This window comes from Mus caroli, unplaced genomic scaffold (assembly GCF_978045245.1).
Source record: "Mus caroli unplaced genomic scaffold, Mus_caroli_1 scaffold_13, whole genome shotgun sequence".
NCBI classification, from domain to species: domain Eukaryota; kingdom Metazoa; phylum Chordata; class Mammalia; order Rodentia; family Muridae; genus Mus; species Mus caroli.
This window is the reverse complement of record NW_028227268.1, coordinates 50,879,621-50,898,640: the sequence shown is the minus strand read 5'-3', so window position 1 is coordinate 50,898,640 and position 19,020 is coordinate 50,879,621. Positions and strand designations below refer to the sequence as shown.

The 19,020-nt window shown below is 50.7% G+C and overlaps 1 protein-coding gene across 2 annotated transcripts in view; it reads right to left on the bottom strand.

Moving 5' to 3' along the window:
* Pitpnm3 (PITPNM family member 3) overlaps positions 1-19,020 on the bottom strand; it is an 88,774-nt gene that overhangs the window by 3,888 nt on the left and 65,866 nt on the right. Inside the window, exons 9-19 of one of the 2 annotated variants that reach the window (XM_029484174.2) lie at positions 18,741-18,925; positions 15,560-15,735; positions 13,942-14,112; positions 12,584-12,778; positions 11,640-11,788; positions 10,004-10,120; positions 7,360-7,476; positions 6,915-7,063; positions 6,550-6,699; positions 4,662-4,845; positions 446-574 (exon numbers count right to left, since the gene is read on the bottom strand). In XM_029484174.2, the coding sequence (XP_029340034.1) occupies positions 446-574; positions 4,662-4,845; positions 6,550-6,699; positions 6,915-7,063; positions 7,360-7,476; positions 10,004-10,120; positions 11,640-11,788; positions 12,584-12,778; positions 13,942-14,112; positions 15,560-15,735; positions 18,741-18,925 (1,722 nt within the window). The remainder of the gene's footprint in view (positions 1-445; positions 575-4,661; positions 4,846-6,549; positions 6,700-6,914; positions 7,064-7,359; positions 7,477-10,003; positions 10,121-11,639; positions 11,789-12,583; positions 12,779-13,941; positions 14,113-15,559; positions 15,736-18,740; positions 18,926-19,020) is intronic. The other variant, XM_021176711.2, reaches the window with a different exon arrangement.

Sequence of the window (19,020 nt, the reverse complement as noted above, 5' to 3'; positions counted from 1 at the left end):
TGACCCTGTCTCCCGGCACCACCACTTCCCTAAGACATCCTCCGCGAGAGTCTGCAGCTTCTCCCGGACCCCAAAACCAGTAGCAGGGAGGCTCGCTACCATAACAGGATTCCCCTATGTCTGTATGCCAGGCTCTTCCTAACTGTCTTTCGTCCCCACTCCACCCACTTCCCCGGAAGCAAGTTTTACCCTAAAGTCTAAGTATGCGGCTCATCTCCAAAGCCCCATCATTCTGTCATTCAGAATGGCACTGCTATACAAGTCATTGCTGTTTTCCCTTCCCCTAGATGCCATTACATCGGCCACCACTTGGATTCTCCCATGCATCCAGCAGGGGGCCTGGCCCAAGGCATTATTCAGTAGAGATGAATGAATAAAAGAAAGGATGAGCAGGTAACTGAATGATTGGGAGCTGCCCCAACCCCTTTCCCTGGCCCTCACACACCTGGCACTGGGTTTGGTACTTCTTGGTGGGCCGGCCTACAATGAAGATCTGGGAGGCAGGGAGGCCCAGCACACTGTAGACAGAGATATCTTTCGTGGAGCCGTAGGCAGCAGTGATTTTGATGAAACACTGAAACACAAAAGCAGGCTGGTGAAGAGGGAGGAAGACTTAGGAAGCCCCTGCTGAGGAACCCTTCATCTGCACTCAGACACCTTTGATAAAGCCACCCCCAGATGACTGCCCCTTCCCTGCCCCAGTTCCTCACATTAGAGAGCTCTTTGCATTATGGAACCTAAACTGGAGGCAAGCTCTAGGCTATGTGCTTCCTGATAGCTGGTCTGGTGAGCTCCCCCCTCCCCCGCCTTGTTCTAGGGGTGCTTTCTTTTAGCTCATCACCCTAATCTCACCCAACTGGTAGAGATGTATGTCTCCTATCTGTGTCACCCTTTGTCCTATGGTGTTCACTGAGGAAGTCTGATTTAGTTTCATGTTCATCTGACACAATTAGAGTTATCTGAAAGGAGGGAACCTCAATTCAGAAAATGTCTCCATCAAATCTGGCTGCAGGGCATTTTCCTAATTAGTGGTTGATGGAGAAAGGCCAAGCTCATTGTGGGTGGGGCCATCCCTGGGCTGGCGGTCCTGGGTTCAATGAGAAAGCAGGCTAAGCAAGTTAGTAAGCAGCACCCCTCAGTGCCTTCTGCATCAGCCTCTGCCTCCAGACTCCTGTTTGAGTTCCTGTCCTGACTTCCTTCAGTGATGAACTAGGAAGCAGACGTATAAGATAAACAAATCCTTTCCTCCCCAACTTGCTTTTGGTAGTGGTATCTCAGCACAGCAACAGTAACCTTAGCTAAAACAGGGGACTTAAGTCTGAGCTGCAGTTTCCTTCCTTTAAAATGCACTGTCATCACTGGGATGACTTACTGTCAGCTATAGTTCAAATGTGAAGTGTACCCTACAAGCACATATGCAGTAAGCCTGGTCTCCAGTAGGTGGTGCCATTGAGAGGTGACTAGCTGGTGTGTGCTAATGGGGCTGATCCATTAATGAGTTAGTTCATAGCTAGATGGACTTAGGGAAGGCTTAGTTAGAGGAAGCTATCCTCTGGCTTGCTCTGTTTCCAGGCCACCGCCGGGCATGCAGCTTTCTTCTGCCACCCACTCCCACAGCAGGCCTACAGCAATGGAACCAGCAGACCACAGGCTGACACCTCTGGTCTCATGAGCTGAGTAAGACTTTCAAGTCAACTTCTCAGGTGTCTGTCACAAGGGCAGAAAGAGAGGTGGTGTGCACTGTCCACATGGAGAGCCTGAGGCCTCCCACCCTTACGACCTGCTCCAGGATGAGACCTACCTTCACTCTGTACCCGCCTGCTCTATCCTCCTGGCCTTTAGAACTGTCCTTTCCACACCAAGATCATCCACTGCCCAATCTTCAGCTGGCAGACAGCTGTCACTGTCCCACCTTCACAAGAAAGGGTCTCTCTCTCTCTCTCTCTCTCTCTCTCTCTCTCTCTCTCTCTCTCTCTCCCTCTCTGCTGGAACCCTCCCTATCCTCCCTCTTCTCTGCTGGCTTTTCACTCTGCTCTCAGAAGCCCAGCACAGCTTCGCCTGGATCCAGCCATTCCTGGGGGATGCCTGTTCCCACACAGCCTCAGCCTGCAGCCCAGACTACTGCCCTGATCCATGTGCTAGAAGCCACATGGCTCATGATCCAAGTTCCTCGTGTTCATGTCTGACCTCATCTTTCCCTGCCACTGCCTCCTCCTCCTCCTCTTGGATCCATTCTCATTTTATCCATGTATTCATCTGTGCGCTCATTCCACTAGCACTTATTGAGCACCTATCGTGTGTCACCACTACCCCCAGATCCTGGAGATACACCTTGAGCAATGCAAATAAACCCAATGGCACCTTGATCTCTTCTGGCCAAGCCATGGGGCATCTGAGAGCTCCTTGCCCGTAATCATTCCCAAGTTCTGACAATGCCACCAACTGATTCTCCTGACTTTCTCCATGCCTTTCTCTCGGTCTCACGCTTACTATTTGGATTCTAGACTTCTGTCTCTTGCTGGAGTAACAGCCTCCTAACTACCCCCCCTCCCTTCCTTTTGCCAGTGCGTTCTCCCGTGAGCTGCCAGAGGGATCTTTCTACAACCCAAATTAGATGCTGTCACTGCCCTACTTTAGACTTACCCATTGCTCCGCACTGCCCTCAGCAGAGATCCCAAGAGCTGATCTGGTTTTCAGAGTTATAAGACCTACCAAGCTTTGGTGTCTCATGATATCTACAGCCTCAGCTCTCACCTGCACATAACCCTGTTCTGTATCTCTGCAATCCTGAGAACATCCTAGGCTACTTTTCCATCTGGTGAAAGTTGTCAAAATCAAAGTGGAATCACTTTGGGTCATCAACCCCATCAAAGATACAAAGCCAGGAGATTATGAAACAAGTGTTCCCAGTCATGATGGCCTGATGATAACTCTCCTCCTCTCTGTGTCTCTCTCTGTGTCTCTGCCTGTCTCTGTCTCTCTGTCTGTCTCTCTCTCTCTGTCTCTCTGTCTCTGTCTCTGTCTCTCTCTCTCTCTCTCTCTCTCTCTCTCTCTCTCTCTCTCACACACACACACACACACACACACACACACACTGCCAGGACCACAACCTTACACAAAAGCCTTCAGCCTCCAGGTATAGTGGCACATGCCTTTAATCCCAGCACTTGGGAGGTAGAAGCAGATGGATCTCTGTAAGTTTGAGGCTAACCTGTTCTATGTTGGGGGTGGGGGGTCCTAGGCAAGCCAGGGTTAGGCAGTGAGACATGATCTAAAATATAAAACCTTAAATGTAAAAAGTCAACTTCAATATTACACAAGCAGTATGTCTCCAAGCACATCTGCTCGGTACCTGTCCATTCACCCTCAGAATGAGGTCATCATTGTTACTGCTTGTTGCAGACCAACAGTATTGTATTAGGATATATTTTGTCATCCCCCTCCTTTTTTTTTGCCTTTAAAAATTCCCCTTGCCTCAATCTCTTTGGATAGTCTCATAAACCACTGTGGCACATGTATCCTCCCACAGAGCTGTTCCCAAATAAAGCTTGATTTCACATCCGTCTTAACCTCTTTATATTTCCCCAGGTCCAGCACAGGCTGCTTTGCTGTCTACCTGACAACTCACACTCATATGTCAAGACTAAGCCCACAAGTTATTACCTACTATCAGCTACTCGGGATTCCCCAGGCGGACCTAAGACCTTCCTCTGTTTGCCAATATTGCCCCTTTTCTGCCACACACCAGTAATTGTCAATTTCCATGCCTTTCTTTCTCTAGATCAGAGATTGGCAGACTTTTTCTTTGAAAAGCCAAATAGTAAATATTTTAGGCTTTGAGCTCTGCCACAGCAACTCGACTCGGCTTTTCTACTGCATTGCAAAGGCAGCCACAGACAATACATAAACAGATGAGCTTGGCTGTGTGCCAAGAAAACTTTATTTATGGACACCAAAATTTGAACTTGTGTAGTTTTCATTTGTCTGCTCCTGCTCTCTATGTGTGAGTCTCTCTCTCTCTCTCTCTCTCTCTCTCTCATTCTCTCTCTCTCTCATTCTCTCTCTCCCTCCCTCCCTCCTTCCCTTCTATCCCCCTAACCCCCAGCCAAAGCATCAGAATCCTCTGGAGCCCTGGAGGGCTTTACACAAAGATGTCCCAGCCTCCCCCGCCCCCCCCCCACCCGAGTTTCTGCTGCCTTGCTGAGCCCAGGAGTTTGCCTATCTAATGATTCCCAGGTGCGAATACAAGAATTACAGCTCTGGGTGGCAGATTCAAAAAAAGCAGGCTAGAACCACCAGCACCAGGCAGCAAGGAACACAACTGGGCCTGTTTCAATAGGCACTGAGATATCTATTGAAGAAATAACCAGATGTAGAGACAAGAATTTAGGCCTTGGAGTCAGGAAACGATAAAGCATGAATATCTGTCAGTGACAATAACACCTGCTTCCCAGCTCTGTTAAGATGTCCCAGTAAGAGACACACACTCAATCAACAAAATTGTGCTTTCCTCCCTACGCCAGCTGAGGACCTCGATGCCCAGTCTCTTGACATTGAGAGAGAAGGGGAGGTCCTTGGGTTAACCCCTCTGCTGGCTAATGAAGGCCCTGCCTTCACAGGGTTACATGGTTCTCCATACCTCCTTACCCGCTCACACTCACCTCCTGCATGAGGTTGCGAAGGAAGATGGCCTTCTGCCTCAGTGGGTCGTGCACCAGTCCATCCGAAAAGAAGATCATGCCCTGTGGGAAGTTGTGCTGGGACAGCCACGACACCACCCGCTGCTTCTGCATGTCCGGCCGCCCCGTGATATAAAGGATCATGTAGCCCAGGTCCTGCCAGTGCCTGGCGAGATGGCATCACTAGGTCCAGCTCGGCCCACCACAGGCCACCCGCTGCCCAAGTTTCTGCCCTGACAGCTGCTGCCTTCCGGAGAAGCCAGCAGTAATGGTAAGGGGACCCTCAAGTCCTCGCCCCTGATGAGTGGCAGACATTTGGATGGCCTGTGAGGACTAGCCCTATCTGATACCTCCCCTTTCTCTCTTCTGCTTCCATCTTCTCCACTAACAAGACAACTTCCAATACCCACAGACCAGAGGCTTTGTGCCCACCTTCAGTGCCTGGTCCTTACCTTGGGTGCCATCTTTCCCCTGAACCACTACAAAGTCCTTAGTGGCCACTTTTTCCCTGGTCCTCCCACTTCGATCTGATCTTGTGTAACCTTGAACTACACACACACACACACACACACACACACACCACAGGCTCAGTTTCCCCATCTTACAGATGGGTTAATCATCCAAACACCCCCATGGGGCTATGCCAAGGATAAAGACACTGATCCCAAAGCAGCTCGACATAGTCTGCCTGGCAGAGTTGGCTTCATTATCATCCCTGACTGTTTCCATGGAGATTTCTATAAACCACAAACCCAACCCTGTTGCTCCTTTGCTTGAAACCATACTTGGCTCCCTAGTGCTGAAATAACATTTCAAGGTTTCCCTTTGCTCTTGGACACTGTCCTGGTGAGTGGGCTCTTCCTATCCACATGGGGGTGTTCTGTCACCCCTGTCATAGCCCTGTACTCCTGACTCAGGACCCTCCTTAGACAGCCAACATCCTTCTAGATCCCTCTTCCAGGAAGCTCTCCCCACTTCTCAGGCAGAGTCTTTACTCTTGTTTCTTTACTGTTTTCTGTGGATGGCCCAGGGTACGGATAAGCCCAGACCTGGGTAGGTATTTTTGTGGCACTAGCTACCAACTGGATGCCACAGTGGGCTTTCTAAAGCCAGATGGTGATCTAACAGCTTGCAAAACTGAAGATGCACAATGCGGGTGCTAGAGGGATGCTGGGAGACCCCAGATGGACCCCCAGGCACACGGCTCTGTGCCGAGTTCATAAAAAGCCGTTTCTGGAAACTAGCAAGGTGTCAGTGCTGCGGTGAAGGAGGCAGGGGCCACGGAGGGAGAGAGCGCAGCCCCCATCCCCACTGACCAGCTACCCTCTCAGCAGGCTATCCAGGGCCTCCTCTAGGAGCCAGAAAGCAGCTGGAGGAGAACTGTCTCTGAGCCTAGAAGTCAGCCCAGCTTCTTGGGCAGCATGATCCCCATGTCAGCTGCCACGAACTAGCGTTCCTATCCAGCCTTGGGGTCTGGGCCTCTGTTGTCACCACTGATCACCTCTAAGCCCTGTGACTTATTTTCCTCCACTGGTCTCAGATTCCTTCCACCAGCAGCAATCTAAACACAGAACCCAAACTAGAGCCTGGTGTGGAGTTGACCTCAGAGTAAGGTGAAGGGATGGCCAAGAGAAGAGAAGAGCGAACTTGGAGGAACAAATGAATGAGCTAAAGTCTACAAAAGAGACTGAGCCTACCAAAGGTCCCCAGTGACTTGGAGGCAGAGCCAGAACTGTGTAATGCCTAGGGGCAGAGACCAACAGATATCCTAAAGGAGGGGGGGGGAGGGAGACACGACCTAATGTACCTTCTCCAAAACTTCTGGCTCCTGCCCTGGGAGACACCTTCCTTGGGGGGAGGTAACACTCACCGAACAACATCCACTGCACCTGGCCGGACCTTGGGGTCACTTCCCATGATAGACACACTGGCGGCAAAGGACCCGTCAATGCTGAACACAACACACTCCATGCCTCGGGGAAGCACCGTGAGGTAGCTCATCGCACAGGTCTGGTCACCCCTGGAAGGTATCAACTTGAGGTCAGCCTGCAGCTGAAATCAGTCAGCCTGGGGTCAGGGTCTTGGTGGCACCTCCTAGTACGATGGCTGATGGCCTCCTCCTTTTTCCTCGCTCCATGCAAACAGAAATAAACTCTGTCTTCTAGCCAAGCATGGATGGGAAAGCCACCCCGAAAGTCCACCACATGAATGTTCTCACACACATCCTGATCCTACCTGACCACCATCTTTACAGGGTAGACACCAACCCCCAGACGCCGGGGCCGGGGCACATTGTATGTGATTCTGCCACTGTTGTTGGTGATTTCTGTGTCCAGGTGGACCCAGCGGCCTGACGACGGCTCGGTCATCACCAGGATGTCCACCTGCAGCCGGTGAAGGGAGCAAAGAACCTGCTGCAGACTGCAGGACAGCATGCTTAACAGCCAAGACAGCAGACCCTTGGGCACAGTGCCTGCTGTATCCTAGAGTCTGTTACCACCCTCCCTCCATGTGGCAGCCACGCTGGCTTCCCCACCTCTTTGGAGGTATCACGTTCCCCTTATCCCTTGATTTAATGAGGAGTGTACCCTGTGCTGTGTCCTATCACCCTTTCTGCCCTGTGGACCTGAGTCACGTGGGGCAAGTGAGCCAAGGAGGAGATGCTCAACCCTTGGGGTACCTTCTCTCCAGTCAGAGCTACCATGTCAAGAGGGCCATACATGAAGCGCCCCACCAAGACCTGGGGGCCATCCTCAGCAGCAATTACATCATTGGCACGGTGGTTCGCAGTAACGTTCTGCAAGGACAGAAAGAAACAACCTGGCTCAGCTTTTGCAGATAAGGTACTCACTCTTGCTTTGTCATTAAAGCCTTGTTAGAATGGCTTCCAGGGTGTGGCCCAACTGAATCAGCTGTCCCGTGAGCTTCCTCCACTAGAATCCCAGAAGCAGACCGTGAAATACCAAACTGCTCCCTAGGCAGCCCACAGAGCTGTGCCTAGTGCTCTTGCCTCTGCACACCCCCTGATGTGACTGATGCCTGGCCTTTACAGCCTGACAATCATTTTCAGATTTCTGAGCTGGAATCTACCCAGTCACCTTTGGTTCTTCCTTCTGCATAAACAGCCATGTACATAGCTCCTTTTTTAAATGGAAAGTTTAAAAATGGGACCTCAAAGGCTAGCCTGTGAGTTTTAAGTTTTTTAAATGCACAACAATAGAAAGAATAATATAGACAAGCTTGTGAGCCTGACCAGAGCATCCTCACTGATTGGCTGACCGCCATCCAAGTCTCCTTTCCCTGAAGCCTCAGCCCCTCCCTCATAGGATCCTGGATGGTGACTCATTCCCTCCCTTGATATCTCAGTGCCCTTGTCTTTCAGTTCTGCCCCCATTCATTCTGCAGCTCCAAGCCCTGTGTTGGTCCCAACTGTCCACTCACAGGCTAGCCTTTGAGATCCTGGTCCGTCAATCTGGTGACCTTTATACCTCATACTGGTCAAATCTTTGTGCGTTCCCTGCCCACAAGTGTCATTTAGACTCTGCTAGAAACTTCTTAATGAACTCTGTATTTTAGGGCTGCCTCCAGACAGATCCTCTGAGTCTTTTATAAGATACAGATCTGACCCAACCTGGCCGGCATCCCATACCTTCCACTGAACTCCAAATCCTGAGTGTAGCACAGGGGGAGCCAAGCCTTGCAGAAGTGCCTCTGCATTCTGCTTTCCTGGTACCCCTCCTCCACCCTCTTATTCTGACATTCCTTTCCCCAAACTGCAGCCCATCCCCCAGCAAGAGACTCAACTCCATCCCCCAAAATGTGAAGTCCACCTCCTCTCAACTTGAAGGCCATGTGATTCACCCCAGTACACCCCTACAGAACTCATTGACACCAGTCCTTATAAAACCCCCCTCATCGGACCTGCCCTAGGTTGGAGGTTCCTTTAAGCCCTGCACCTGTGGAACACTGCAGTGGATGGATGGGTGCTTGGAAGTAAGCCTGAGCAGTGGGGTCGTCACACACTAAGATACCCAGAGTCAAAGACTCAGACAACAATGGATGCTGAGTGGAGGATGTGCCACAATCAGAACCCTCAAACACTGCTGGTGGGAACAAAATGAGGCAGCCACTGTGGAAGGTACACTCAAGAGATTAAGCATAGAATCACCACTCCCTATCTATGCCCAAGGGAAATGAAAATATGTGTCTACAAAAGATGCAGATGAATATGTAAATTATTCAAAATAGCCAACAGGTAGAAACACCCCAAATGCCCATCAACTGACAACTGGGTGAACAGAACATATGGATACAGTAGAATAGTATCCAGTCAGGAAACGTTCCTATACGTGACACATCATGGGTGATCCTATGTTAAGATGCTAAGTGAAAGAAGGCAGACACAAACACATGTGTGGCTTCATTTGCATGAAATGCTGAGAACGGGTGAGTCTGCAGAGGCTGACACTAGACGATTGGTTGGTTACTCAGGGAGGAGTTAGCGACAGCGCAGAAGGGAAGAGGGCTGCAGGGAAAGGGGTTTCCTTTATGAGGTGACAAAATGTTCTAAAACTGACCATGGGTCGGGTCGCATCCAACTGTGAATACACTAAAATCCATTGAATTTGACACTGTGAATGTATGACTCGTGCTAGGTGAAGTTTATCTCAGTATGTTCATGCCCCCAAAAAGTCGATTCATGAAGAGTTAGTCACTCTGCCTTTTGGGACTGATTAGAACCTTGCTTACTGTTCTTTCTCGCTAGACAGGGGCTGCTCACCAGGGCAACTCTGTGTCACTATAGTCTCAGACTGTGCGACCTCCCTGCAGAGGGCCTGAGACATAGGCACGATGACAGTTTGCTGAGAGAATAAAAGTATGTGTTCTTCCCAGCTTCCTCTTTATCCCCAAGTCCCTACAGAGGAACCCCATCTTTACAGTGGCCTGCTGGAGCCTACCCTGCCAATCCTACCCATTTTCACCCTGGTGTATACATGCCCATTGCAGCAAGGATCACCCCAAATCCTACTTAATAGCTGAGAGCCCTGGGCATAGGCAAGACCTTTTGTGTCAAGTCCATGTTTTCAGAAGCCTGGCATGGAGCCATCATTCCACAACTGCCCTAGTTTTACCATCCCGGGAGCCCTGGACTGCCAGGTGGAGTCATGGAACCAGACCCTGAAGCCCACACCTGCTCCCTCATACCCAGCTGGAAGGGAGGCAAGCTCTCTACCAGGCAAACCGGAGTTCTTATCTGGCGAGTGACTGCCCACGCCCCCAAGGTCAGCTGCCTAACAGAGCCAACTGCAGCACAGCAAGCTTACCCGCAACTTGACCTGGGTTCGCTTACGCAGCCACTTCTCACGGGGGTTAGCAGGGCTCAGAGCTGTGGGGTCCAGACCAGTGCTCTCCTTCACACTTGCACTCTCGTAACGCATCACCTGGCCAAGAGCGAGGAGGGGCTTGGTGGCACATTCTCATGTGTTGTCCTTCTGCCTCCCCAAACAGTTGCCAGCTAGGGCCTGCTTCTGGCCTCCCTCCTGCATTGTCTGGACCCTGCCTCAACCCTGGGTGCTGTCTCCCTTCACATCTGTCTGGACGGACAGCTAGAACCAGAGAACTGTCCCCTTGGTTGCTTTGGGAGCAGCCTCTCACCTTCATGCCTGAATCCTGCAGATACCTAGTTATCATTTGTTTGTTCTCTGCCTTCCCTCCAATATTACAGGTGACCTTTGCCTAAGGCCAGTGGGAGCCGTGAACTCCTGACTCTGCTCTGTCCCCTTCTTCAGACCATCACTTCATTTTCTGGTCCAGACCTTTTCTGCTGGGTCATTCTTCTCAACATCCAAAAATGCCTACCACTGCTCATTTCATATAGACCACCCTCTCCTTGGAGATCCTCATGGCATCAAGTCCTCCATAAGTCTTCTACACACCTCACCTGCCTCCTCTCCTCTGGCTACCCCAACAGCTTCTGTCCCTAGCACTCCACTGACGCCACTTCTGCTGTGTCCCTGGGACTTCCACCTCTCCTGTCTACTTATCCAGGTTCTCCTCCAACCTATGGGGATGGTCACTTCCATCATTCAAAGGGATCTTCCCTGTCTCCCCAGGGAGCTCCTGGCTTGTCTCTGCTATCTGTGGTGACCTCATTGGTATCCTTATGGGATTTCTAGAATAGCCAAGGTCTGATGACAAGCACATTTTTGTCTCCAGTCCTGATACCTTCCCTAAGCTTCAGACTCACTGCCCCCCAACACCTACCATGGGTCTTACCCTGCAGAAGTACAGCCTTGACTCCCCCTGCCCAGATCCCCTCTGGTCAAAGTACTAGGAAATCAAAGACAGGACCATTTAGCTAGCTCCTTCCCTCAGCTCAGACCTCAGAAGTACTGGCACTGAGTCCACGTGTTATCACCCCTTGGCACCTAGTCCAAGCTTTTGTGTCCTGATGGGGCTCATATACTATCTCTGCTTCCTAGGGACACCAGGCCTCCTCTCCTGGATCCCATAATAGCAGTCCCAAAGCTTCCTTCTCAAAGCACAGGTCAGCTGATAGCTCTTCCTTGATTACATCTCTGCCATACCCAGGTATAACCACACCAGACCTTCAGAACTGTCCCCAACTCTCTGCCCCCATTACCTCCAGGTTATGGACTTCCTGCTGTTCTGTTTTAAAGGCAAAGACACTAAGACCCAGAGGGACCAGGCATGCATTGCTCCACCTCCTCCATCATGACACAGAGACATGGCTTCATCTGCAGGCTGATTATCTAGTTAATTATCTACAAAGTCAGAGTTCTTAAAGGAACCCCTTCTCTGGCCTCTCATTTCTCTTGACATCCATGCCCCAGTGCTTTCCCACCACTGTCACAGGCCAAGTGCTCCACATGGTCACAAGAGAAGCCTGGGATTCCCCAGAGGGGCCAACAGGCTGGGCCAATAAGGGAGCCATAGTACCTGTCTCAAGATGAAGGCGACCACATCGGTAGACTCCCAGTAGCTGGCATGGAAGAGGTGAGGCAGAGCCACTGTGGGGAAGGCGGTGAGGACATCTGGGCAGTACAGGGCATAGTCAATCCTCTTGGTTCCCCACCACTTGGCTGTGACTGTGGGACCAAGAGGAAGGTGAGGACAGAATGGCCAAAAGCCAGCAGGCACAGACTCAGTGGAGATGTGCCAGCAAGGTTAGGGTCACAGCACCTGCCCAGAATGAGCAGGATGGGAGGTGACTCCTGGCCTTTCACCTGCCCTTCTGATCATCCACCACTAAGACATGGGCTCCCACCTAGTCACAAGAAGGAGGACCAGCCACATGAAGACGGTCAGAGTCGCACCCCAGGGCACTTCCCAGGGGCTCTCTCTGAGGTCACAAATTAGTCTGTGCCTGCAAAGGTTGGGGCACAGTGTATGACCAGAGATCAGAGGCCTGTATAGGGTCAGAGGTCAAGAATATACATGAGGTCAAATCTCAGTCATGGGCCGTGGTCAGAAGTCAAAGCCCCATTCAAAATCAGAACTCAGACTCAAAGGTTGGAAATAGAGCTAAGCTGATAGTGTGTGAGGGAGGCCCTTGGGCTTAATATCCATCTGTGAGTTTGGGGATGGGGAAAACATAGTCCTAGCTGGTCCATTTAGGGCTCTCTCCTGGATCAGAGCTTGGCCAGCTTAGGAAATCAGTGAGGACTCAAAGGGAAACCCGATCAGTCTTCCCTCCACCCAACCCCATCCCCCATCCCCATTCCCATCCCTTTCCCCAAAGGCAGGAATGTCATCATGAGTTCTTTCACAACCCCTTCTAACCCAAGAGCTTGCCCACAGCAGCCCTGCTGTGTGGGCCCACCCCCCCAGAGAAAGTCCCTGCCCCTCAAATGCAAGCTGGGCCCCCATAGGGCCTCACTCACTGCGGGAGGCACCCATAGGTGCCAGGCTGTCCGAGGACTCTGAACTGTCGCTATGGGAGCTGCCTTCACTTAGCCTCCGTTCTGTGCGCTGGAATCTTGGGGCCTGAGGGGGCGAGGCAGGGGCATCCAGAAGCGGGGGGCTTCCCCGGGAGCTTCCCTCCAGGAATAGGGGGCTGTGGGTGTGCAGGGCATCAGCTGGAGGGGGAATTGCAAGGTCAGGGCAAGCATTGAGTATCCAGCAGAGTGGCTTATTTAGTGACAGCTCCCATGCTGGGCAAGAGACTGGAAGGGCAGAGAAGCCAGCCCAGGCCTAGCAGGCCATCATCACCCTATACCCACACACAAACACAGTACAAACTGTGAGTGATACAGACATAGGTGGTGAGCGCAACATCATCCTATCTCACAAACGTTACAGGGAAGCCTGGGAGGTTGGCCCTACAGCCTAGCTATAGTCATGATGCAATGGCTAACCATGGCCTCTCATCAGATCCCTCCCCTGACCCACAGAGACACATGGCTGAGGTGAAAGTAGATGGAAATGACATCATCCAGCAAGCTGGGGGTGGGGGAGACCCTCTAAGGTTGGGGGAATCCCACTTTTAGAGGGAACATCAAAGTAGCAGAAGCAGACGTTGGAGCCTTGCTTCCTCGTGGAAGTCCTAAACCAATATATCCCTTTGACATGAGGAACAAAGACGGGTAAATTCTAATCCTGAAATGAGTTATGGGTACAGCATTCCCTCATCTCTGACAAAAACCTCTAAAACCATTAGGCTAGAGTTCCCCAATGGTGATATGGAGCTATGGAGCCAAGACTGGTTGCCAAGTACCCACTTGTCCATGCTGGGCCTGCCTTTGGTCATATCATACCCAGTCACACACATATTCCTTTGAATCCAGAAACCACTGGTTCTTCTCTGAACTAACCAACAGCTCTTATTGTCCCTCCAATGCCTCTCTACCTATCCAAATACAATCCTCCTCCAAGCCCCGGCCAACGCTCTGCTATGTCTTTGCAGGGTCTGGGATGGGCATGGGAAGCAGTCCTGGGCAGGCACCTTTGACTTGCCCTCAGATCAATAACCCCACTGTTTTTCCAGCCTTAGTCATAGAAGCTCAAATGGGAGCCTGCCAGCGACTGAGGTGGCACCAAAATGCCCATAAAAGAGAAGGTCCTTGGCACAGGCACCTACTCTAGAGCACTGAAGCCAGCTGGCTTCCTGCCCACTCCTCTAACAACACAGCCCTGCTCCCGGGAGCCACCCCACTGCTGACAGTTTGAAAGGCTGAGCAAGAAAGAACATTCCCAAACCTAGCAGCCTCCAATTTAACACACACATAGCCTCAGGACCTACCGAGCAGGAGAGACTGTCCATCGCCCAGGGGGAACCTCTGGTAGCGAGGCACGCTGACAGGAGGCACCAGGTGGAACTTGGGCTCCAGCAGTGGCTCAAGCCGTGAAGCAGAGGGATCTGCACAGTGGAAGAAGCTGTAGACCTGGCTACAGGCAGGACGCATCTGGAAACCTGGGTGAGTGGGAAGAAGACACATGCAGAAGCCCCTTTCAAATGGCTCTAAAGAGCTCCCTCGAATGCAGCCTTCAGTAGCCTTCTCTCCTGCTCAAGAACCTCCCCTAGGTCCTTGCTACCAATCTTAGTTAGGGTTTCTATTTCTGTACTACAACACCGTGACCAAAAGCAACTTGGGGGGGGGGGAGAGTTTATTCCATCTGCCAACTCTCAGGCCACACTCCATCACTGGGGTAAATCAGGGCAGGACCTCAAGGCAGGAACCTGGAGGCAGGAACTGAAGCTGAAGCCATGAAGGAATACTGCTTACTGGCTTACTCAGTTTGATTTCTTATACACCCCCAGGACCACCCACCCAGGAACAGGACCACTCACAGTGGGCCAGGCCCCTCCCATCAATCATCAGTTATGAAAATGACCCACAGGCTTGCCTTCAGGCCAATCTTGTGAAGGCATTTTTCTCAATTGTGGTTCCGCCCTCTCAGAGATGTCTAGCTTATGTCAGTTTGATAGAAAACTAGCCATCACACAACCCAGAAACAAAATGCCTAGTCTGGCCCTGAAAGCCTTGCCAATCTGCCCCACTTAGGGGCACCATTGAAAATAAACAGCACTACAGCCCTGGCGAACACCTACAAGCTTGCTGCTTTCCTTCCTCTGTCTTCAAACAGGACTTCCTTCAGACTACAAGGCCCTCCTTCCACTCTTCACACTGGGATACTTCTTTAAGTTCCTCTAACCAACACTCAGCCACTCCCCGATTTATTAAGCCAACCCAAGTCCCTTCAGCTAGGACAATGAATCCTTGATCGGGAGCTCTCAAGCTTAGTCAGAACAGGTGAAGCAGTTCCTACACTGGCCAGTAGGTGTCTTCATGGAGGCCCCGTGCCTTCCACCAGTCCTAGGTCAGGAGCTTGAGTTTGCTGCACTTGGGAATTTAAAGTCTCTGCAACATGGAGAGTGGCCCTGAGCTCTGCCTGCCTCTCCTTGCTGCAGCTCCAACAGAAAGCAATGAATGACAGTCTGCACTCCTGTCCTCAGACTCTCTGGAAGGCGCATGCTGGGCAAATGACATCATGTGTCTGCTGGAAAGAGCTTTAACTTCAGCTGCTACATGGCAAAGGCCCCTAGTGCTAGTTTGGGTAGAGAGGTTTGGAGACCCATGTGGCTGCAGAAAGTCTGCTGGACACAGGGAGAGAGGATTTTCTATGATAGGGTGAATGTTTGGGCCTACATTCTCATGGGGCATGACCACAGGACAGAGGAGACATGGAAGGGACAGTGAAGTCCACCGAGCTGCCTCATCTCTGTCAAGCCTTGGCAAGCCACCTATATTCTCCCCCAGTTTCTATAATTTCTCTATCTAACCTGCCTCAGTCACTCTGTCCGCCCTCCCAATTTCCCATGCCCTGATCCCCTGAGCCATTGGCCCGCCCATACCCACCATCTATCCCAGGCAGCACTGTCCTCCGCATGGCCAGGACCAGGCCCAGCGGTGAGCCGAAGAGGAAGAAGTCAGACACATCAAAGTCAAAGCGACCCAGGCTGACCTCAGAGAGCTGGGGGGTGCCAGCTGCAGGAGCCTCAGCCTCATCCTTCAGCACACTGGAGTGGATGCTGCTGGAGGGAGGGATGGCAGATCAGAGGAGAGCCAGGAGGCACAGATGCGTTCTGAGAGCAGGATGCCCAACCGTCCATTACTGGATTGGGACTGGGAACCAGAGAGCACTTTTTGACACCATCCACAGAGACTCGTGACTTAGCGTTGGCCACCCAGGCCATCATTTGGCTGGAGCAGAGAGTTCAGCAAACATATTCTGCATGGGCCAGGTGGTGAGTCTGCAAGACTTTATAGGCCACCTGCACCCACCGCCTGGACTTCTTCTGCCATGCCAGACAGCCGTAGATCATGCTTAAGCAATCTGTGTAGCTGGGATCTGCTACAACTCTTCTTGTGAAACCTGGCTGAGCACCTGTGAGCATCTGTACCACCTGCCCTCCCTGCATGCTGTTTGTAAAAGCCACTCTGAAAATCCCTGCACCTTCCACAGGAGGAGCCTGGTCAGCACACGGGCCAGCTGGCTGCTGCTGGCGCTGTTAGCAGCAGGGTTTTTTTGTTTTTGTTTTTGTTTTTTTACCATAACTCATGTTCCAGACAACAGGCAGACACAGGTGCAAATAGCCTGGCCTCCCCGCTCCACTTAACAGATATGTAAGATCAGTATCCCACATTCTCAGTCCAAGAGCCTGATCTACCCCAAGGAATCTAGCCTGTGTTTAGCCACAGATACAGAGCTGGGCACTGAGAGCAGAGAGAAGCCAAGGCTGCCTCCCTGGCCTTCCAACAAGCACCAGATCCAGTAAGTGGTTAAACTGTGACAGGGGATGACAAGATGGATCAGGCACCTTCTGAAGGCAAAGTCATCTAAAATATTCAAGTTAGAGAAAAAAACTTCCAAAGTAACAGTTTAAAATGCTGCAGGCAAGGGTCCACCCTCAGGAGTGAGCCAGCACGCAGTCTTCATGTGCTGCCTCCTGCTCTCTCAGCCAATGATGACGAAGTTTAACTATGTATATTCCATGTACAGCAATGTCCCTAGACACTTGCCAACTACTTAATTGCCAGAGAAACAGCCATCTGTTCCTGCACCAGAGGGGAAAGCTGGCTGTGTTGTGCTCACTACTTAAAGTCCTGGATGTCTAGCTGATCGCTCTTCAGATCTGGGCTTTCCTAAAGGATGCTTCAAGGATGAACCAGAAATGTTGAGGTTTTCACCTCTCAACCCTCCTTTGTACCTGGATGCTATTCCAGAGGTTGACTTGATAGAGGAGCCTTAGCATTCAAAGCTTAACCCTACAGAACCCACAGCCTCCTATCCTATCCCACCTCCAGGAATCCATCTGCAGGAAGAGCAGAGGTCCACACTCATCCATAGGGCTATATCCCGAGACCTCAGTGAAAGTGCCAAATCCTTTCATAGGGTGCTTTTCCTATAGTCAATGTACCTGGAATAAAATTTAATTTATATGTGAGGCACATTAAGAGAATGATTAATAATAAAATAACAATGATAACAACATAATGTAATAAAAGTTATATGGATGTGTCTTGCAAAATATTATAATTTCACATTTTCTTTTAGAGAGGATACCTTGAAGCTTCTTTTTTTCATATCTAAATTGTCAGCATAGTTACTTACTCTTACCCTTTGGGACCATCCCAAAGTAAAGTGAGGGTCATATTAACTCTAGCACTGTGGTACCCTGGCGGCCAGGAGGTAACGGATAAGTAGCGTAGACAGAGTGGACACACTGGACAAAGGAGTGATTCATGCCCAGAGCAGGATAGAATGAGACTTCACCATGCAATTTAGAACGGATTTACTTCTATTTAATATTTTCAGACCATAGTTGATCATCAATACATGGAACCACAGTATACAAACCACGGGTGAAGGCAAGATTACTGTGAGTCTAGCATGGACATTAATGTTTGTGCACAAAGGTCTCTAGTGTAGGAGCTGGAGAGCTGGCTCAGGGGTCAAGAGCACTCTCTATCAGGTGGCTCACAACCACATGCAACTCCAGCTCCAGGGAACCCAGTGCTTCTCTTCTGGCCTCTGCAAGCATTTGCACATACATACACAGGCACACAGACACATAAGTAAAACTAAAAATAATCATATAGATATAGATATGTAGATATAGATATCAAATATAGAGCTTTTTATAGCAGTAAAAAAAAACTGAAAAGCCCCAAAATATCCAATTAGTTGGATTAAGGAAGTAGTTACATATTCAAATTTATATTACATTAAGAATATTTACCAAATATTTTTAATTAATTGGGGGAAGGTCACAGTATAAGAGGCTTTGGGGTTCTTTGTATCTTAGAAAAACTATATATAAATTACGTGAAAAATACTGTTTTGGTGACACCATGATACTTGCCACTTAGGAGGCAAACGAGGGGAAGTGGAGAGGGGTGGGAAGGGGAGAATTGAAGAGAAATGGAAAGAAAAAAGCTCCCTCCACCCCAGCCTCCAGTTTGGGTCCCTGTTCAGTGCTCATTTCTCTCCTCATTCAATGTTTGTTTAGCTTCTCATCAGCCATCTCTCCTAGAAACTGAAAGGATAGTTTGTAGGGTTTGTCACATCCAAGACACTGAGGTGAGGACAAGGAGAGCAGAAGGCTGCCCCAGCTCTTCAGGACCCAGTGCTGTGACTGAGTTCTCCTCTGAGAAACAGTCAGTAGAAACCCTGGGGCAGTCCACCAAGCACACCCCTTTCCGTAACTTCACTAGATTCGCCAATCTATACAAGAAGTGGAACTGGGCAGCCCTATCCTTTCGCAGAGAGGAAGCCAAAGCCCAGAGAGGTGCAATAGACTATCCCCTGTGTCTGCAGGTTTGAACGGGGGCAGAGACAAACTGAAAATTCCCTGGTGTGGGTATAAGGCCAATGACAAGTGGTGCTGGTTCCAGAAATCCCATGCTATCTATGAGTCCCTGGAAAAGGGTCTAGGGTGACTGGCTGGTCACAAGCCCTGCTGGTGAGCCACGGATGCTGTGTTGCTGTGATGCAGCCAGGGGTGGGGGGCGGGTGCTAGGGGGTAGAGAGGGTTACCTTGAGAGGAAGGCATGATGCTGGGTGATAGCCTCGCAGTCATATGTGGAGGAGTCACTCTGTTTCCGAGGCAACGGCCTCTTGGGGTCCTCATCCTCCACTCCACTGGAGACATCGACGTTGCTCTTACTGAGCCGCTTGCTGCTGGCCAGACTACAGTCCTCTTCCACCACCACAGGGGTGTCCTGGAGCAGAACACATAGCAATCACAGGGGTCCTGGGGCCCTGCCTCTTCCCCTTGGTGTAAGTGAACCCCCCCTTTTGCCAAACATGCGCTCAT